The 21370-nt window shown below is 39.7% G+C and overlaps 1 protein-coding gene across 1 annotated transcript; it reads right to left on the bottom strand.

The window, feature by feature from the left end:
* Positions 1–2684: 2684 nt before the first annotated feature.
* On the bottom strand, positions 2685–19470 carry antxr1b (ANTXR cell adhesion molecule 1b; the record flags this gene model as incomplete). The annotated part of the gene is made up of 18 exons (XM_080865066.1): positions 2685–3062; positions 3765–3845; positions 4574–4738; positions 8797–8889; positions 8985–9026; positions 9150–9245; positions 9508–9586; positions 9772–9841; positions 12017–12115; positions 12474–12534; positions 12617–12697; positions 13918–13986; positions 15993–16072; positions 16312–16345; positions 16464–16545; positions 16652–16723; positions 16821–16892; positions 19271–19470. 18 exons carry the CDS (start codon positions 19468–19470, stop codon positions 2685–2687), a joined length of 1854 nt encoding a protein of 617 aa, XP_080721192.1.
* Between the last annotated feature and the right edge of the window lie 1900 nt (positions 19471–21370).

Below are 21370 nucleotides of genomic sequence, written 5' to 3' on the forward strand. Positions count from 1 at the left end.
TTGTTATAGAGAGCCACATCTCACCCGAAAAGCATATCGCTGAAAATGTGTTGTAATATGGTTTAACCTATCGCAACGATATACATGAACTTGCCATTTTATTAGGCACACTGAATAAACGGCTTGTTAGCACAAAAGTCAGCCAATCACGTGGCAGCAGCCCAACGCATTTAGGCACGTAGACATGATTAAGATGATCTGCTGATGTTCAAAGTGAGCAGAGCAGAGTGATGTAAGTGACTTTGAACGTGGCATGGTTGTTGGTTCCAGACAGGCTGGTCTGAGTATTTCAGAAAGTGCTGATCTGCTGGGATTTTCCCACACAACCATCTCTAGGGTTTACAGAGAACAGTCCAAAAAAGACTAAATATCTAGCAGTTCCCCGCCACTATAACTCAAATAATCACTTTAGAATCAAGGTATGCAGAAGAGCACCTCTGAACACACTGCGTGCCACTCCTGTCAACTAAGAACAGGAAACTGAGGCTATACAGTTCACACTAACCACAAAAATTCACCAAAATTGGACAGCAAAATGTTGCCACCCTGACGAGTCTTCATTTCTTCTGCAACATTCATATGGTAGGGTTAGAGGTTTATGTAAATAACATGAACGCGTGCATCAATGCATCCGTGCATCCTGCCTGTATCATTACTTCAAGCTGGTGGTGGTGATGTGATGGTGTTGGTAATATTTTCTTGGACCACGTTGGGCACCGTAGTAAAAATCAGGCATATTTAAAAAACACCACAGCCTTTTTGAGTAATGCTGCTGACTCCATCCCTTTATGATCACAGTATATCCATCTTCTGATGGCTTCTTCCAATAAGGTGGATGTGCAGTCAACAAGCCGTGTGATGCTATCGTGTCAGTATGGACCAAAATCATGAGGAGTGTTTCCAGCAGCTTGTGAATCTATGCCAGAAAGAATTAATGGGGGTCCAACCCAGTACTAGCAAGCTGTACCCTAATAAAGTGGTTGTGATTATATGTTCTGGTTTTGTAGTTTATTATAAATCCTTTCAGTAACTTATATATGCATGTATGTATATGTCCACATTTCAGCTGTAGGTGTTTTCCCACTGAAGCACAGCAGTAAAGTCCATCTGCCTCTTTTACTTCCCCATTCCCACTGACTTCCATACATGGAAAAATTGGGCATTTTCTTTTTTTTTCTTTCTTTATTTCTTTTTTCTTTTTTTTTTACAAGGATTAAGAATCACTTCAGGCAGCTCACTTCCTCCGCTTCAAAGCTCATGGAGCCACTCAGAAAAGAAACCTTATTTTGATCTTTTCCACTTTTTCAGTCTTGCAGTCCTGAGCAAATGAGTATAGTTTTGTCCTCTGAAGTGACAGTAGATAAAAGATAATTGATATTTTTAATTCATTTTTGTTTTTTATTCGAGTGTCCCTAATAAAATTGCATGTAATATACAGGTAGTTTTGAAGGCACATATTTCAGGTGTGGATTTGGGGATCTCGCTGAGTCATAACAAGTGATTCATAAGATGACTTTCTTTTAATATATATATGCTATGATACTAGTAGCTGTCTTCTCTCCACTGTGACAAGCCAAAATCTGTTTAGGCTTAACAAGTGCACACATTTATCGGGTTACGTGGTGATACTGAACATTACACACATCTACTACACACTTGAGAGGAGTTTATTCATTCAAAATGAACGGAAACATTTGCAGAGGTGCCTGTAGTGTACAAATTTCTGATAAAAATCTCTGACACGGGGCAAAAGAAGGAAAGGAAAGTTATCTTTAAAATGATTTATTGCACATCATAGTGGTGTGAACAAATCAGACGTAACATAAATCTGAGTCTGCCGTTCTGCCAGCTGAATCAGTCGCACAGTGACTTTCCAGAGGTCACATTTGTGACAGAACTTAAACAGCGTCTGAATACTCGAACATCTCCGGTCTGCGAAAGAATTTATTTCCACACTGATGAGGCGAGTGGACCAGTTTCTCTGCAGCAAACAATGTTTGTGTCAGCAATGTGTAAATCTTAACTGTGGTAAATATGCTTATTTGTTTTCTTGCCAAAAGCTAGGTGAGGATATCAAAACCACTCTCGTGCCTGTACGATGAATGTGAAGCTAGGGTGCAGTTAGCTTAGCTTAGCATAAACACTTGTAGCAAAACAGCTTGCCCAGCTCTGCTTACTTTAAAAAAAATTAACCCAAAAAACCTCAAAAATACTCATAGTATTAAAAACAATCAACTTCCATTAAATACAATGTGTGTACATGTATGTTTTTGTGATTCAAAGAACATTCATTCACAAAATATTGCTTCCTGGACCAACTCTCATGTATAAAACACATGATACCTTTGATGAAGCACTGGGTTTTCTGCTGTTCAAACTCGTGACAGTTTAAAGACAAAGGTTACAATTTTCATTGGTAATTTGAAATGTTTGACCAAATTATCTGATTTGAAGAGCAAAACTTCTTTAAAAAAAAGAAATGAATGCTAACTCCATTAGCCAAAGCTGTGCTCATTTACACCAAAAAATTTCACTTTTTAAACTTAAAAAAACAAAGTCACAGTTCATATCATGGCAGGTGTGGGCCACGAGTGGGTGATCACCAGGTGAAAAGACACAGTGAAAAGCCCTTTTTTAGGTTCCCGTTCGGAGCTGGGATCCTCCAGTATTTCAGTTTTTAGTTATCAGTGGTTGTCATGATTGGGGCGTGGAGGGGGCCGCGATGGAGGTGGTGCTCTACACGGAGGTGGGCCCTGAGGTGGAGGCGGCAGAGAGCCGGTAGGAGACGGAGGAGCAGAGAGAGAGCTGTTGCTGGTTGAGGGCAGGGCTCTGTTTGGAGGTGGCGTGTACATGGGTGAGCTGGAGGAGGATGGCGGAGGAGTGGATGGCAGAGGAGGAAGGGTTGAAGTTGGAGAGGGGGGCAAGTGGGAGAGCTCGTTGCCCTCCGACAGACGGCGCTGGTAGCTGTGGGGCAAAGTGTAGACAGGTGTGGCGGGGTGTTTGTAGATGGGGTAGCGAGGAGCAGGATAGGATTTACTCCGGGTGAAGTTTATGCACCTGCCCTGTAATTAGAGCACAGGAAGTGTTCACGGCTCAATACAGAAGTTTTGTTAAGTACTTCAACTGTACAGTGAGAGACATGAAGAAAAAGGGCAATTAAGACAAGAAAAGTCCAACATCTCCTGTGGCACAGCAGTTAGCAGGTTTGGAGAGATACAGCTCTCAGATGGAAAGAGAAAATTCCACCATTACTTTGTGCTGTGGAAGAAAACAGCATTCCTGACAGGCCAGCCGTGCTGATGCTGGGAGTTTAGGAAGGCAGGCAACATCTACTCTTAATGATTTCTGCAGATGATGAAAGCAATGCTCCAGACAATGCTGCAGTTGTTTTCACTTTTGTCTACTCGCTGTGCCACTTGAGGGTTTCCTTGAAGTAAATACTCCTGGGATTTGAAGCGGCTTTGACTTAAAAATGTTTAGTTTATTGGATAAGTGAAGTTAATGTCATGCAGATAAGATTCAAGGTTATTTTCCATCCACTCCACTTTTCTTTTTTTCCTTGTTTGATCCTGAACTTCAAACATTCCTATTTTCCAAAGATAATAAATTCAGACTCTTAAATGTCTTCCTGCCACAAGCTGAAATAGCTGGTTCGCAATCCTTTTATTATTTCAACGTGTGCTCATCTTACAAGCGTGAAATATCCAGTTGTGTTACCTTGCAGAGGAGGTTAAAATGTTACCTTTTATTTTCTCATGCCTCACCTTGTCTCCGGGATAAGGTCGCATTACAGACACTCTGTCGTAGCCTTTTCTCAGAAATACACACAGAGCATCCAGTTTGCCCTAAAGGAGGACGAATAAAAAAAACAAAACAGCATAAATAAATAAAAATACCAACAATCCCTTATCCACAGTTAATTGCCAGCCTGGCTCTGGAGCACTTTTGCTCCAGATGTATCTCAGGAGGCTTTAATATGACAAAGAGACAGATAAACAAAGAATGTATTTTGTTTGAAATAACACCCGCTCAACAAATTCCATATTCAGGGGTTAGCTCAGTGCATGTCTGGTTCCTATTACCATCCATCCAGCTGACTAATATGTGAGGAAACCAATTGTATTAACTGTTTCCTGGTCATACATAAAGTCTTTTTTTTCTGTGTTGGAAGACATATGTAAGGAAGGGTCCTACATGTCAAAGAAGAGCATCTGGAAACACTATTATCTATATATTACATATGTGATCCATGCCTTAGAATACATTTTATGGCAGTAATACATTTCTGTGTCATGGCCATGAGATTTAAAACTCTAGGAAAAGCCAGCAAGTAGAGCTGAGATGAAATTTTTTTTCAAAACAGGAAAGCTACAGTAATACTTTGGATTTATTTAACCCTTATTTAACCAGAAAGTGTAACTCTTGATATTAAGAATCTCTGTCGGGAGAGTGTATTAGACCAAAATAGCACGTTTTATTTATGGCAAGCAAGTCTACTGTAGAACACAGTGCACAGAAGGGCCATGAACAAACTGCCAAACAGATGGACATGAAAAGTGAAATACTGGAGCACCTTGATGGGCGAGTACCACTTGTGGGGTTGGGAAGATTTGTGTGAGTTGTAGTAATGCCGCAGTGGAGCAGGATCGTACTCCTGCGCGGGCATCACAACGCGAGCGTTTTTAGCCTTTTCCAGTTTGGCTCCTTCTTCAGTCGATCCTTTATCTCCCCATCGAACCTGAAAAGAAAGAAAAGCTTTGTGTTTCAGACAGCCACGTTAGTATGGAGCCTCCAGTGGTCTCCAACGGTGGTAAAAAAGCTCCACAACTCAGACAGAGAATGGATGAAGGGGTGATAGAAGATAAATAAGGATTTTAAGATAGATAAGATAAGATAAGATAACTCTTTATTGTCATTGCACAGTCATACATAGTACAGTAGTACAATGAAATTGGAAAAACTGTCCTACGTCGGCACTACATATAACACAACACGACACGATATGACACATCACAACGTAACAAACAACACAACACAGTATATTAACTTAGTATAAAAAAGAAGAATAAGTGTATGTGTATTGCACACTGTTATTATTGCACATTTTTGTCATCAGTCATGCAAAGCTTCTCTAGTAGAGTCCAAGAGGAAAAATATGAAGCCAGAAAAAAGTGAAAAGTTGGACCAAAGTTGTGATTCTGGAGAACTGACAAGATCTGAGCCAATAAAATCACATCCAGTGGGTTCTAGTTTTACCACTGCCTCTGCACGTGTGTCAGGGTGCCTGAATGTGACTGCTGTAAATGAGGTTTGTGTTTGACACAATGTGCCGCATTTCCTTTTACTCAAAGAAACAAAAAAATCTCTTTCCTTGTACGTTAACATGTTTTGAAGCATTCCTGTGTGGGTTTTAATTAAAGCCAGTCCACTGAAGTCCACAAGATCTCAAAACACACACACACAAAAGTAGCTCCTTTGGCTCTGACTTGAATTGTTTCAATTTGCGTTTTACATTTAGGTTTTATTTCTAAACCTTCAAGAGGATATAGAGCATTAAGTCTCAAACCATATTCACTAAGAAATCTTAAGATTCAACAAGAGCCCGACTGGGTTTTTCTCTAATGCAAATATCTCGATTCTCAGAGTCACCAATAAAGCTAAAAAAGGAACCCGGCACAGTAAGAGTGAAAGCATTTCTGTCAAAGCAGCCTTGAAAGTTCATTACTCAAATTCACTCCCTTTCAGCTGCACCAGACAAGCCACCAAGGCTTTAACTTGGCAGAAAAGGCACATAAATGAAGCTGTGCATACTTTCCGTAGCTGGTTTTGGAAGTGTTCACAGCAAAGACTCTTCAGACTTCACAACCAGTCTGTTAAAAAAAAAACCCAAAACTTCACACTGACTGGGTGACAACTGTCTCCTTGACCTTATCCTCCCAAACCACGCACACATCTGGTCCTCTCTGGTCTGAAGATTCTGTTGCCTTCCTCCTCCTCCTCTCGCATTTCAGCGTACACTGGGAACAGCTTGCTTGCTCTTATCTCAACACCATGAACCAAACTGCTCCACTCTTTGGAACACTTATGCCGACTTCGCAGTTTATTGTGCACAGGGCCTCATCTTAACTCTTTCTGTTTCTCAGAGCTAATTACGACAACAAAGTGACTCAGTGCCGTCCAGCACAGAGTCGCATACTCATCTCTTTCAAAGGCTGACTTGCTTCCTGTTTTCTTGTGTATGCTTGCTGTACTACTGTTTGATCTCATTCCCGTCTTTGAGCATTTACTTTCAGCTGAATGCCAGAGTGAAGCTTGCCACGTGTATATCAGTGAGGCTGAAACCAGTCAGCAGTAGAGCAGGGCGATATGACCAAAAATATTTATCACGATATACATTTGAAAATTTGCAATAACGATATAACTGACGATATAATTGAAAGTAGACAAAATACTTTACAACTCCCCAACGTGCAAAAAACAAACAAACATCAATGTATTTTCACTTAAACAAGCAGCTGTTTTTTGTGTGCATTAAAGTTATATAAAAATTTTACAGTGCAAATGCAAATTCCTTGCTGACAGTTAAACCAAAAGGCATTTCCAGTGGAAATTGGCCGACATATCCTCAGCATAACCATGTATAATATCCACAAAACTTAAAAAGAGGTTATACACACACAATACGGTAACATTATGTTGAAGCACAGTATGTATCACTCCGTGAGGCTCCTGCCTACGATGCTCCGACAATCCATCAAGCGGTGCGGCTTCGTAGCTTAGCAAAGTCGTACTAAAACATTTGACAAATTTTCGAGCGCCGTGTACGACATAAAATCGTTTCGAGGTCAGTAAACACAACCAGAATTCAAACATAAGGCACACGGGATTATAAGGGGCACTGTCGATTTTCAGAAAAATCAAAGGATTGATTTTAAGTGTGCCGTATTTTCCAAAAAACACGGTAATAACGACGGCCCACTAGCATGCGCTACCAAAAATAGTGCTTTGTTGTGTATCTGACGGACGAAAGCTAAACCAGTGCCACACCACTGAAGTTGCAGCATTTTTACAAACCAATTCTGGTTCATCGGTTTCATTCAACGATCCACTTTCGCTCTTCTCATTCTGCGTCGCCGCCATGTGCGTATGTAAACAAAGGCACTGCGCATGCGCGTTTTACCCATATTCTATAGCGATATTTCATTTTCTTATCGTTGCCCAACATTACACCGGTATTACCGTGAACGGTATGATATGGCCCAGCCCTAGTCAGCAGCACCAAATAAAATGTACAATCACATTAGAACATTTTAATTTCATTTTCACTTGTGTAAGATTCAACAAGAGCCCGATGTTTTTAGGTTGCCAAGCAACTTAAAAACTCAAATAGCATGCAATCTAGCACACAAGCAGACTGGTAACTATATAAGTATATAGTCACAGGGTTTTTGACCGACATAGTAGTATTAGTTGTAATAGTCGCCCGAGTGCTTTCATATTTTCATGTTCTCATGCCCCTCTGTGTTGCCTTGTTAAGTCTTAGTATTCTTGTCTGGGTTTTTTTTGGTCCTGTTTTACTTTCAACGTGAGTTTTTTTTGTTTTCTGTGTTAATTTTGCTTCCTGTATGACTTCCTGTTTCCCTCTTTGTTTCCACCTCATTCTCCTCCTGCGTCTAAACCCCAGTCAGCCCTTCGTTTATGTGTGCATCTACATATTGCCCTCATACTGTGAAGAAACAATATCTTTCCATCATCTTCTGTTTGCTTACCCTAATGTCGGCACTCAGGATGAGCGGTCACAGGAAGCTGATTATCAGCTTGTTAATTTAACCAAATGGTACACATTAAAGGAGCATCTGACTAATCACAAACAGTGTAGTGTACAGCGTGACAAGCAGCTGATTTTACCAGTGAAAATGAAAGTATAATATTAGAAAAATATGACGATGTTAAACATACAATACAGACAGTTCAAGTTTCAATTCTTTCAGCTGCAGCCCCGTTTATGCTAAATGATGACAGTTTGACTTAAAATCCACAAATGCAAACAGATGTCCTGTATTATATAATAATGCTTATAAACAGAAACAATTCTTTGCAACCAACAAGGAAAGTCAATGAGTCAGATTTGAAACTTTAAATGCTACTGAAAAACAGAGGGTGTGAGGGCTCTTCCAGGAATACTGATGCTATTTTCCACAGAACTGATTGGTCAGTAGGTCGTGACTTCATGGTGCTTCTACAGTAGAAGTTACCATGGTGATACAACCCAATAAAGAAGTGATCTGTATTTGTAGTCCAGAAAACCCAGGGTTATCAATTACAGAGATAAGCCCAGATCCTGCTCCGCAGTACAGACCTCTGGCTGCACTCCTTAGATTCTTTAGTATTCCTCATATTCCTCTTTGTATCCTCCTTTTGGACTGTTTATTTTGGATTCTGGAATAAGCTACAATGAAACGGATCACCCCTCGTTAAACATTCGTTCTTCTGCTTCCCACACTTTTGGATCCTAAATCTCCTCTCAACAATCCCCATTAGGACATAGCTCCATGATAGAGTTTAATCGCATTAAATAAATAGAGTTTAATCCTGGAGATAATTCAGTTAAATAAAAGAAAACAAAGAAAATCACATTTTTTGGCTGGTTGATTAATTTAAACTGTACAGCCAAGAATTTGATTTCTATTAGCCAGCATGAGCAACTGGTCGATACTTGTTGTTAATGGGAAATATGCACGATAGTTATTATACATATGCAGTACTGATCTATTTACAGTTTGCTTTCTGGATTACCTCCATTCTCTTGATACCCCCGACTCCACGGCCTCCGTAGTATGACGCATCTACCGTGGGCCACCTCTTCTTTGGAAAACCATCTTCATCATCCTAAAGAAAAAAATAAGCATACGTTATTTCTAAGAAAGGGAAATTTAGGAAGGAACTTTAAAAAAAAGAATAGAAAAAAGAAACACTCCACTTACAGAAATGTCCTCTATTACTGGTGGAGGTGCCTCATGGATGACCTGCAAACCAAAAAGACAGTGCCTGATTTTTGTTATCGCACCAAAGAGCAACAACCGGAATCATGTAATTGTGAAAATAAGCATCGCTAATTTAGTTGGGATGTAAGTTTTTCATGATCATACCACGGTGCAGCAGAGAGGCCAAAACCACCACAGCAGAGCGATGGTCAACAGGAGCAGCAGGATCAGAAGCGCGATGGCCACAAAGGTCCCGTTAGACTACAAACAAAAGGACATATTGAGGATATGTTGCTCATAGATACACTATTTATATTCATCCACTAATGAACTGCAGAACACTGTGGCAGTGGGTCGAGCGGTTTAACCTGCATAATGTGCGTGCGAGATGACAAATTTCTGTGACGTTATGTCATTATGTGCAAATTCTCCTTCTAAGTCAATAAAGTTCCTCACATACTTTTAGCCATGAGGTAATGTGTGGGGATTGTTTTTGTCCCCTCCTGGTTTCCATTATACTTACACAAGCTACTGCAGTGATTGTGACAGAGCTTGATATGAAGCTCAGGCCATTATTCATGCTGACGTGGAGAGTGGCAGACCTGTAGAAAAGGTAAGAGCGTAACTAGGACTCGGTTTGCATACTTAGTGCTCATAGATGTTTACTGCAATTATAAATAGCGATACAGATGAAAACACTTTCATGCTGTCAAGCTGTGTATACTGCTTACACTTTGATAAGAAGTAATGAAGCTCATTAAAGTTTCCTGCAGCAGCGATTACTTACGTTCCCTGTTTTTCCAGAACAGGAGCTGGGCACAAAAGGTAGGTATCTCTCACCACCAAAGGTCTTTTCACTGTGCAAAATGAAATAATGTGAAAATTTATATTTAGCACTGCACACAGCAAAGTAAACTACACATTACGTGAGTATCCATGATGAAAGAGAAAGCTGTGAGTGATGCAAAGGAAAAATTTACTTCACTTTCCTCTTGCAGTCCTGTAACTTTAGGAGATTCAAACCTCAAAATATCTTCTTTTTTTTTGAATTCCTGGACTTCCTGCTCTTATGGAAAATGAAGCAAATGAGGGAGGGCTGTGGTTTATTTACCCTGGCTGAGCGAGTGTCTGGAGTGTGCAAAGACAGTGCTCGTCTCTGATGAGATCCACATTCCCCTTTAGACATCTGAGATGCGTAAAGCGCTATACCAGCTGATTAAAAGGAGAGGAAGAGTGCGCTGATGGCTTTTCATGAGGGCGAGGATTTACATCGCCAACAAAGAGCTGCTGTCCCCCACCCATCGTACTCCCACGCTGGCCAAAGTAAATTTAGCACAATGAAGAAAATGCTGAGGGAAATCCCTAAATAATACATTCTGCTGATCATTTAAAGGATAATTGTTGGCTGAACCGATTCACACATTTTTCTTTCTGCAAACACCAACCACAAACTGTATATAAAAGATGGCTGTTACTCCCAGCTCTGGAAAGTGAAGTATTTGCAGAAGGTCCTTGACTCTGTATTAATCCTAATAACCAGACCCCTCTGGGTATCAGAGACCACTCTGACAACTCTCGACAGGTAAATGATTGTATTGCTCATTTGCCCCAGTAAACATTTTCCTAATAATTTTATCTCCTCAATCATCAATCACTAGTTTCAAAACATGCTAAATAAAAAATTAAGATAAAAAATGGTTCCAGTTTCCAATTTCTTCCCCCTGACTATTCAGCTGTAAGTGGTGGTGTAAAATTACAGAGCTGAGTGCTGAGGGGCAAAAAGCAGAAACATGCTATCCTGCAATAAAAGTATTTTACCTGCAAACTTTAAACAAACTCATTTTCTTCCTCTGTTTCCAATCTATATAAAGAGCAAAGCTAACTCCACTCTACGTTAAGAAGCTTATGTTTTAGTTCAATAAGGAGAATCTCTAATCCCTCATCTAGCTGCTTTCCTGGGTGCTTGACTGCTCGGCTATTCTTTACGTCAATTCCACTTTCTCACACTGTCAAACTCCATGCTGACATCATTGCTGTAGTCCAATCATTTTCTTTATATCTCGGTGCTCTTCTGTCCTTCTGCCTTTTGGATCTCATTTGTGCATCTGCCTTCTCTCCATAACCACTTCAGCCTGGTCACTCAGACCTCCACCCAAGCCTCTGTCTTCATCACACCAGCATCTCAACTTCAGGAAATCCTGTTCTAATTGCAATGGATTCTGTTTATTGACTTCAATAAGCATGCTTAATACTGCCAAATGATCTCTCCTGATTGAAATAGTTAAATACATCAGAGTGTCTGACTTTCTGCAACAAAGTGTGTCTTTGAAAGAATATTTCAAAGTGAGAAACTATTCATTTAGGTATAGTTATAACCCAAAAAAGTGGATTTCTGAAAACATAGCATTGCTACATCCAGATGCAAGCATCAAGATATAGTTATAACCCTCATCACTTGTGTTTTTACAGCATTAATAAAGAAGTTATAGAAGGCATCTGTTTGAGTTTGTGCACACTGACTGGGTGGAGGTGGATTTCATTGTCCAAAGCAATGACTGAATATAAACAGAAGAGTTTTAGTCTTGTTGGGGCAGAGCTCCATAATTAGCTCACACGTGTAAGATATTATACACTTCAAAATATGATTTCGCAAAAGTTTTAGCAAATAGTTACAGGCACAAAGTAAGATCAGTAAGCCTATATTCACTCTAGTTTTGCTTTGTGTTTTGGTCTTTAGCAACTACTCATAGAAGTATTTGGCTCTGTAGCCTCATCACATTCACCAACTGGTTGCCAGTCTTGCCAGTCTGCTGTTTAGCCCTCAGCATGTATCACTGCCTCAGTAACATTAGTAATTAGTCAAAACAAATCAATGAGAGAGAAAGCTGCAATGAAGCTCTATGAAAAATGAGAGGGCTGGAGAGCTGGGTAACATAATGGTGTGATGGTTTAAATAAATAAAGTCTGCATGGGAGAGGTGAAATTACAGCTAAGAATGAATTAAAATGAAAAACTTTGCAAGTGGTACTTACTCAAAGTAACAGTGTCGTTGATCCAGAAGCTGCAGAGAACTTTCTGTACATCTCGGGCATGAAGGAAACCATTTCCACTCACCACCACCTGGAAGGATTCTGAAGTGGGATTAAATTGATCATTTAATCAACTTTTGTCTTTGTGGTAAATTTGGAATACTATAGAGTGAGTTTTAGGGAGGGAAGTGCTCTCAGTAGGACTACTGGTCCATACCGATGCTACAGTACTGTTATGTCATAGTATAATGTCATAATATCTGATATAGATGATGAAAACTTTTATGGGCCTAAGATGTACCTGTGTGCCAAGTTTGGTTGCTAAACTGTGATTTTAGTAATTGTCTGTGTATAATTTGGAGTATATATCAAAAGTAACGATCAAGTGTAAGTAGAAAGGTGTATGTATACATCAAGCTTTTGCATTTTGAGACAGTATTTTGAGTTCAAGTTTCTTCACCTCCTTCACAGATGCTGGAGGGCTCGACAGCTAGGATTTCAATACATGATCTCTTTAGGATCTGAAAGAGAAAATAATATCAGAAGCTTAACTTAGTGCAGGACCTTCCACTGATATAATGCGATCTTATTGTGTTTTAGTACCGAGTCTATGACGCCTTGCAGTGCTTGAAATCCATCATTCACAGGGAAGACGTGATCCTTGCTGTCAGCTATCGTTGAAAGCTGTGGAGAAAAATGTCTACATGGTTAAATTGTTCTTTAGCTGACTGATTAATTGATCTTCTAACTGTTAACCCTTTAAGACCTACCATAGAACCAAGTCCGCCAGTGCTTATATCATATCATAGTTGATATACATCAATAATAATAATGGATACTTTATTGATCCCCATGGGGAAATTACTTGTTTTTCTCTGCATTTGACCCATTCACTCAGCGAAGCAGTGGGCAGCCCACTAAGCAGGCGCCCGGGGAGCAGTGTGTAGGGACGGTACCTTGCTCAGGGGTACCTCAGGGTAGCCGTTAAGTGGATTCGAACCGCCGACCTTCCGATCATGGGGCGACCACTTTACCTACTGAGCTATCCCTGCCCCTAACATATTAAAAGAACCGATCGATACAACCATTATAGCCCAAATTTTAATAATATGTATGCAGTACATTTATAGTAATTACGTAAATTGCAAAAAAGTGCAATAAACTACAAAACAATTGAAGATCGTTTTTGTTTTTTTTAACATATATTTCTAGTTAGAGAAATTTAAGAGGCTTATCCCTCAAAACTGTAAATACAAAAAAGTTGCACAAAATAGTTTCTCACCACAGGAAATTTATTTTGAGTGTCTTCATAGTTTTATTTTTGAAATACACCAATTTTTATATAATGCAGGAAAAACTAAAATAAATATTATACTGCAAATTTGCAAAAAAACAGCACATGCATCAAAGTAAACTATTTCCAGCAGTGCAATATGAGTCCTAAGCATCCCAGAAATGACACAGAAAGTCATAAAGTCAAACATAACTTTTAAAAACACCAGTACAGGCTCGCTAGGCCCTGATGGTAAAAAACTACATTTCCGCAAAATGGCGTCACTTCCAGCTTCGGGCAGGTCATGGTGGACATGCGATAGTTCGTGCTGATGGACGTAGGAAGTGTTACAAACAGCTGATTGGATCAGCAAAGCGTGTTTCTGGAATATTGTGTTTTTGTTCCTGCAAGTGCTTTTTATGAAGTTTTTGCAAAGCTATATGTGGAAGGAAACTGTGACCGAGGACAAGCTGATGGCATAAGATGTAAGTACAACTCCTCCGGTTTCATATGCAAAAAAAATTATTGCGCTAGCTCACGTGGTTGCAGTGCTACTGGGATTTAAAAATAGTTAAGCAAAACAGAGCGCGCCCGCTCCGACCGGCTTTAAAGGGTTAACTGTTAGATTTACCTGGGTTTCATTAAAGTCTTTTACTCCCACACAGTACACAGTGGCACCCAGTTGCCGTGCTCTGCCAGCCTGAGAGAAAGTGAGACATTAAACAGAATAAACAAGCTACAGTGAAATGGTGAACGCTCACTGAATCACATTAGAATTTGGTTGGGCTGAAACTTAAAAGCTCCATCAGCTATATTGTAGTTATTCTCATGTCACTGACAACTGCTGGGAACATCTGGAAGTAATGCACAAGAGGTTTCTGTTATCGACAGTATATGAAAGATGTACATAGCCACTGTGACATCACCCGTGGCTATTGCTGCAGGGAGTGCAGAATTATTAGGCAAATGAGTATTTTGTCCACATCATCCTCTTCATGCATGTTGTCTTACTCCAAGCTGTATAGGCTCGAAAGCCTACTAACAATTAAGCATATTAGGTGATGTGCATCTCTGTAATGAGAAGGGGTGTGGTCTAATGACATCAACACCCTATATCAGGTGTGCATAATTATTAGGCAACGTCCTTTCCTTTGGCAAAATGGGTCAAAAGAAGGACTTGACAGGCTCAGAAAAGTCAAAAATAGTGAGATATCTTGCAGAGGGATGCAGCAGTCTCAAAATTGCAAAGCTTCTGAAGCGTGATCATCGAACAATCAAGCGTTTCATTCAAAACAGTCAACAGGGTCGCAAGAAGCGTGTGGAAAAACCAAGGCGCCAAATAACTGCCCATGAACTGAGAAAAGTCAAGCGTGCAGCTGCCAAGATGCCACTTGCCACCAGTTTGGCCATATTTCAGAGCTGCAACATCACTGGAGTGCCCAAAAGCACAAGGTGTGCAATACTCAGAGACATGGCCAAGGTAAGAAAGGCTGAAAGACGACCACCACTGAACAAGACACACAAGCTGAAACGTCAAGACTGGGCCAAGAAATATCTCAAGACTGGTTTTTCTAAGGTTTTATGGACTGATGAAATGAGAGTGAGTCTTGATGGGCCAGATGGATGGGCCCGTGGCTGGATTGGTAAAGGGCAGAGAGCTCCAGTCCGACTCAGACGCCAGCAAGGTGGAGGTGGAGTACTGGTTTGGGCTGGTATCATCAAAGATGAGCTTGTGGGGCCTTTTCGGGTTGAGGATGGAGTCAAGCTCAACTCCCAGTCCTACTGCCAGTTTCTGGAAGACACCTTCTTCAAGCAGTGGTACAGGAAGAAGTCTGCATCCTTCAAGAAAAACATGATTTTCATGCAGGACAATGCTCCATCACACGCGTCCAAGTACTCCACAGCGTGGCTGGCAAGAAAGGGTATAAAAGAAGAAAAACTAATGACATGGCCTCCTTGTTCACCTGATCTGAACCCCATTGAGAACCTGTGGTCCATCATCAAATGTGAGATTTACAAGGAGGGAAAACAGTACACCTCTCTGAACAGTGTCTGGGAGGCTGTGGTTGCTGCTGCACGCAATGTTGATGGTGAACCGATCAAAACACTGACAGAATCCATGGATGGCAGGCTTTTGAGTGTCCTTGCAAAGAAAGGTGGCTATATTGGTCGCTGATTTGTTTTTGTTTTGTTTTTGAATGTCAGAAATGTATATTTGTGAATGTGGAGATGTTATATTGGTTTCACTGGTAAAAATAAATAATTGAAATGGGTATATATTTGTTTTTTGTTAAGTTGCCTAATAATTATGCACAGTAATAGTCACCTGCACACACAGATATCCCCCTAAAATAGCTCAAACTAAAAACTACTTCCAAAAACATTCAGCTTTGATATTAATGAGTTTTTTGGGTTCATTGAGAACATGGTTGTTGTTCAATAATAAAATTATTCCTCAAAAATACAACTTGCCTAATAATTCTGCACTCCCTGTACAGTAGTTCAGCATGCATTCACACTTTAGGTTCTCTAATGTTCTAATAGTGTTTTGAGCAATATAGTGAGAAGAAAATACGCAGTACGCTGTATTTACATTATCTTATGCTTTGTACTAAAACAGGCTTTAAATTTCTATTTAAGTTAATAGTTGTTCATAAACTTCTTAATTAAGTGTTAGTAAGTTTCTTTTCACACGGATTCTTCTACCTCTCTTTGAGCCAGGTCAAACTGATTTTCTCTCAGTTCACCGTCCGTCAGGGCAATGATGACACTGGCTGTCCGGTAACCTACAGCACAGAAGGAAGCGCTGTTAAAACGCTAAAAAGAAAAAAAAATCTTTGAGAGCACAATCTCTAAGTATTTTGAACATATTTGTGATGTGAAGAGCAGCTGTGTTTCTATTGTTTCCTTATAGAGTGATTCTAACGTGTCTGAATTAGGAGTGAAATTCATTTTAATGTTTGGGTCAAAGACTTTACTATGATTAAGTGTTAAAAAAAAGAAAAGAAAGAAAAAATCTACTTACCATCTCCAGTCCCGTAGTATATTTGCTCGCTGGCCTGAGAGGGAAGTTTTGAGGCGTCAGTGGCTATAAACTTTAAAAAGGCCTCATTTAAAGGCTCAGATGCCATACTGTTGGGTAGGGTCAGTTTTTCATTGACTTTACAGATGACTTACCCTTTGAAATCCTCTGTGCATGAAGGTGTCTCCGCCTGGCTGCACCATACGTAACTCCTCCAGTCCCGCCCGAATCTGATCTCTTATTATTGACACGTGAAAAAGGACAAAAACTACTGATCAGAAGGGGATGATACAACAAAAATAAAAAGAATTATTAAATTTAGGTGTGTTAGTATATGTGCCACCTGTCTTCTGTTAGAGGCATGAGAATCCTTCCTTCTGTTGAAAATACAATAAAAGACATCCGCAGCTGAGGACTGGGAAAACAAAAACACCGGAGATGATTGTTACATGTTTTTATGTTCTCTTCCCCCCCTTTACTCTTATAGTGCCACGGCTTGTGCGTAACTGTACCTGATAAACTTGTGAGCCAGATGATCGACAAAGTAATAGATCTCATTCCAGTAATGCTGCACACTGCCAGACCTGAAACAAAGATTCAGCGGTTTCAGTGACACACAGGAGCTTTGGCACAAAAAAGTCAAGTCACAATTGACTGAAAAAGACATGCAACACAATTGACTAAGAAAGAACTTAGAAATACTCTAATAGTGAACAACTTAATGCTGTTATACTGTTGTTTAGCTTCTTCGCTTCCAGAATTAGGAAGAATAAAAAGGGAGTCATCAAAACAGACAAGAAAAGCGTGACATTAAAAGCTGAAAGACAGAAACACTGAATATCTGTGAAATTGTGGAAACTGCCTTTAAAGTCTAGATCTCCTTATAACCCTGTAATGTGATGTAATTAAAGATTGTTTTTGCACTGCATACAATATAATGGCAGAAAGAAGGACTGGAGTCTATTCTCACTGACAGTGAGCAGCAGTGATGGAGAACACTGTGGACACTTATTAAAGGAGTTTTAGTTAAAGAGTATTCTTATTGTGATTATCGGCTATCACCTGAATCTTTTTGTGTAAAAATATTTTAGAAAAAAGAGGAAATTACTGGTGTTGAGTGCTTTAAAAGAAGGTGACTGGACTTCTTTTTGGCTCGTGAAGATGTTTTTAACTTTTCATCCATTTTGTATGTCTTGCTGTTATTTATTTTCCTTTTAGTATATGTTTGTTTTAGTTTTTTATTGCTCTTTTTTTTTTTTTTTTTTAACTAGAAAGCACTTTGTTCAGCTATGTTGTTATGCTAAATAAGGTTGGATGGGACTGGTATGCTATTCTTGGTATATTATTCATAAAAAAAATCTCACTTTTTTATGTGACTTTATTGCCCACTTTTACTCCAAGCCAAAGTTATAGTTCCACTTGATCCTTACATGGCTTCCTCCTGGGTCCAGGTTTTGCAACAGGTGCAGACCAACACAAACAACCAGCTGATTTCTCTAAGTGGAAGGCTGTAATTAAAGAGACTCGTGGAGCAAATATGCACAACTTCTTGTGGCCCCTTTCTCTCTCTGCACTCTCCCTTCACCTCCTCCCTTATGTTTTCATTTATCCTGTGATGTGAGTCGCAGTGCAGAGACAGCCAAACACTCGGGATCTTTGGAACATCTGGCTCTAATGGAGAAAGGGTTCTGCAGACCGAAGCGCAGAGAGATGAAATTGGGTCTGGATGTGGGCAGCGCCTGTCAGCGAAGAGCGGCCGCTTTTGGAAAACAGGAATCCCTGCAGGGCAGTTTATCATCCGCTGATGAATGCATGAAGATGTCACCGTGTAAACATACTTCATGTCAGTTCTTACAACTTTGAGGTGATTTGCAAAAAGAAAACGATATGCGTGTTTTTGATTTATGTATGCACCGCTCTTTTAAGAGAGAATTTATGAAACAGCACACTGATGTGACTTGACCTGTTCAACAGTGTCATGTTAGCCTCATGACATTTAATTGAACCCTTATGTGAGCTCTTGGCATTTGAGTCTCTTATAACCCGCGACTGTTTCCTTGAATAAAATGGGACGATACCGCAATAGCAGCTGAGAACAATAAGTATTCTAAGATAAGTACTATAATATCACTTAAGCCATTTAAGACAAAAAACAACATTTTTTATATGAATAGAAATATTTTGGGGTTTCACATTGTACAAAATAACACATTTAAAGGCTTTATTTTAGACTCCAAAACTCCAATTGGTGTTTTTCACCATGTTGGCCTTTATATACAGCATTTCTAATCTTATTAACCACTGAATGCTCTTTACCCTGCAACCCACACTCATTCATTCACAGATATTCATATAGTGCTTTTTCTTCAATGCATACGTCAAACATACTGACACAGATTGTGGCAACAGGGGCCACTTTACCTCCTAAGCTGTTTGCACAGTGATTCAAAGCTACTGATCACCTAGAAAATCAGTTGATAACTCATTCAGTTTTAAGTTGATGGTGTAGGTCACAGCAGCAATGAGTTTGTATCTCACAATGCAAATGCAATATCATGACTTGGAGTTTTGAACTGTTGTGGCAGGTACATCGTTAGGAAATTAGCAAATCTGATGACTGAGTCTGTTCTTTTTAAATCAGGCTTCTACTGGTGTGATCAGAAATTCTCAAGCTGGTGACATTTCAAAATTAAAAATGCATTATATGCATGTCACTTACGGTCACATTCGATTCAGTTTCTATTTGGAATCCAGACCCTACCTTCAGCTTTATAAAGGCCTTAATATTTCAGTAGGCTAAAACATGCTAGTTACATCATATTAGCATATTTTTGTCAGGCAATTAGCAGCCCATCATTGCCACTGGATGACAGCTTGAATGATGCGTGCACCTGTGCCTTCAAAAAGCACCGATGAGTCACACAGATCTCTTCTGTGATCAAGTAAAAATAAAAGCACTCACTTGTCCAAAACAAAGTAGAGGTCAAATCCTCCATAGCACGATGACCCGGCTTGTCTCCTCTCAAATAGCTGAGCTGTGCTGCCAGCCGCCAGGACTGCCACCAGTACACCCAGTTCCACACAAAGCACGACCCGCCTGCACCAGCACTGGGGCATCACTCCAAATTTAGGAGAGCAATCAGCCTGGGAGATGGTAAACATAAATATTGTCTCAGGATGAAGGATTTTTCTTTTCCTGGTGGCTCCTCTCCTTACAGTGCTCTGGAGGTTTCAGCCATACAGACTGAGGGATGAAGAGAGCTCTCCTCCTGATCAGGGTCCCATCTCCTCAGGAGCAGATGTGTGGTGGCAGAGGAGGAGTGAGGCTTGTGGGACTGAGTCTTTGACTCCCACTCACATCACACTTGTAGAAAACTTTGCTAAGAGTTTGCACAACAAAACAAAACTCTCACGCATAGGTGCTTCCTCTCTTCTCAGAGTGTTTCTCTGAATGACTCCACAGCTTTGTCCAGGTATTTGTTTTCACTCATACTTTTCCTTGTTTTGTTTTTTCTTCTTTTTTTCCTTGACTTCTTTTGGTAGTTCACTTGAATCTACAACTTACCCATCAGTGCCACTCAGTGGTAAACATATGCACTGTGCAAAGCTGTTACTGCAAATAAACATTAAACACTTTTTTTCCACACTGCTTTTAATATTTTAGTGGAACTGAATGCCAGATGATTCACAAGATAAATACTATACAGGGTTAATATAAAGTGTCCACATGAAGGATTTTCTCTTTGAGGCTGAACCATTTCTTGGTTATGCTGCTATAGGCTGAGACTGCTGCAGGGAACCCTGCAATACACTGTGATGCACTGAGCACTCCTCCACTCACCTCTTTTCATTACTCATTTCCTTGCTCGAGGCTTCTTCCTGGTAAAAGGGAGTTTTTCCTTCCCACTGTCACAAACTGCTTGCTCACTAAGTGCCGCTTGTATAGTGTTGCTTTGATTTGGTCTATATAAATAAACCTCAGTGGAACTGAACTGAAATGAACTCTTTTAGCTGATTAACAATCAGTAAACCAAATGGTTAAAGAATAACACAGGATGAGTCACATGCTGTCTGATACTGTATGTTCCACTTCAGAAGCCAAATCAATTTAATGCTCCACACTCAACAATTAGCAGTCATTAACAATAAAAAACGAATTTTATATTTCTGTTATGTAGGAATTTCAAAAACATGATTGCTGGATTTTATTATATTTAGTAAGCTCTGGTTTATATCATTTCACATGCTTTCTTGAGTGTATTTCATCTCCCACCTTTCCACCAGGTGCCCTTGGTCTGATTTCCAGTCTCATCCCTCAGTCTTCTGGAGCAGGTGGATGCCTTTTCCAGCTGCTCCTAAGTGTCTTACAGGATTAATGTGCCAGATTATTATTATTACTATTATTAATATTATTATTATTATTATTATTTTTATTATTTTTTTATGTTAAATCACTCACGATAGAAGTCCCCTTCTATCAGTATCACTACAGTAAACCTTTCAGAAAGTTTCAAAACCTCATCACACATTACTTTCATAATTTCTTTTGATGGGAAATCTTACTGTACGTTATGTAAATAAATATAGATAAATAAACAGTTCTTTCGTTTGTTTTTGGAAATTAGATAAGACGGATAGTAAGTCTTTTGGCAAAAAATAATTAAATAAACGTTTTTTTCTTTTTCTTTTTTCTTTCTTTCTTTCTTTCTTTTTTATTTTTTATTTCCCTTAGCTTCAGTTATGAGTCAGCTCCTCTCTTAACTGCTGAGTCAGTATTCCCGCATTTCAGAGCTAACGTGTGAGTGGACCTTGTAGCCTGCAGGTGGTGTAGCGGGTCAGGAATCAGCACCCTGTGATAGTCTCTGAGGCATAAACAGTATCGGGATTCTGTTACACAAACAAGACCCAGTCTCTCTTATTTAACAGATGTAGGTTGTCGAGAAACAGTTGTAGTGCACAAATACAGGATGGGCTACATGTCAGCTTTGTGTTCCTGCTATAGGTGTTTTTGCCCTTTAATTTTAAATCTTTCTAACATGTTTATTAACACAGAAAGAAATGA

This window comes from Rhamphochromis sp. 'chilingali' (genome assembly GCF_963969265.1).
Source record: "Rhamphochromis sp. 'chilingali' genome assembly, chromosome: 2".
Classification (NCBI taxonomy): Eukaryota; Metazoa; Chordata; class Actinopteri; order Cichliformes; family Cichlidae; genus Rhamphochromis; species Rhamphochromis sp. 'chilingali'.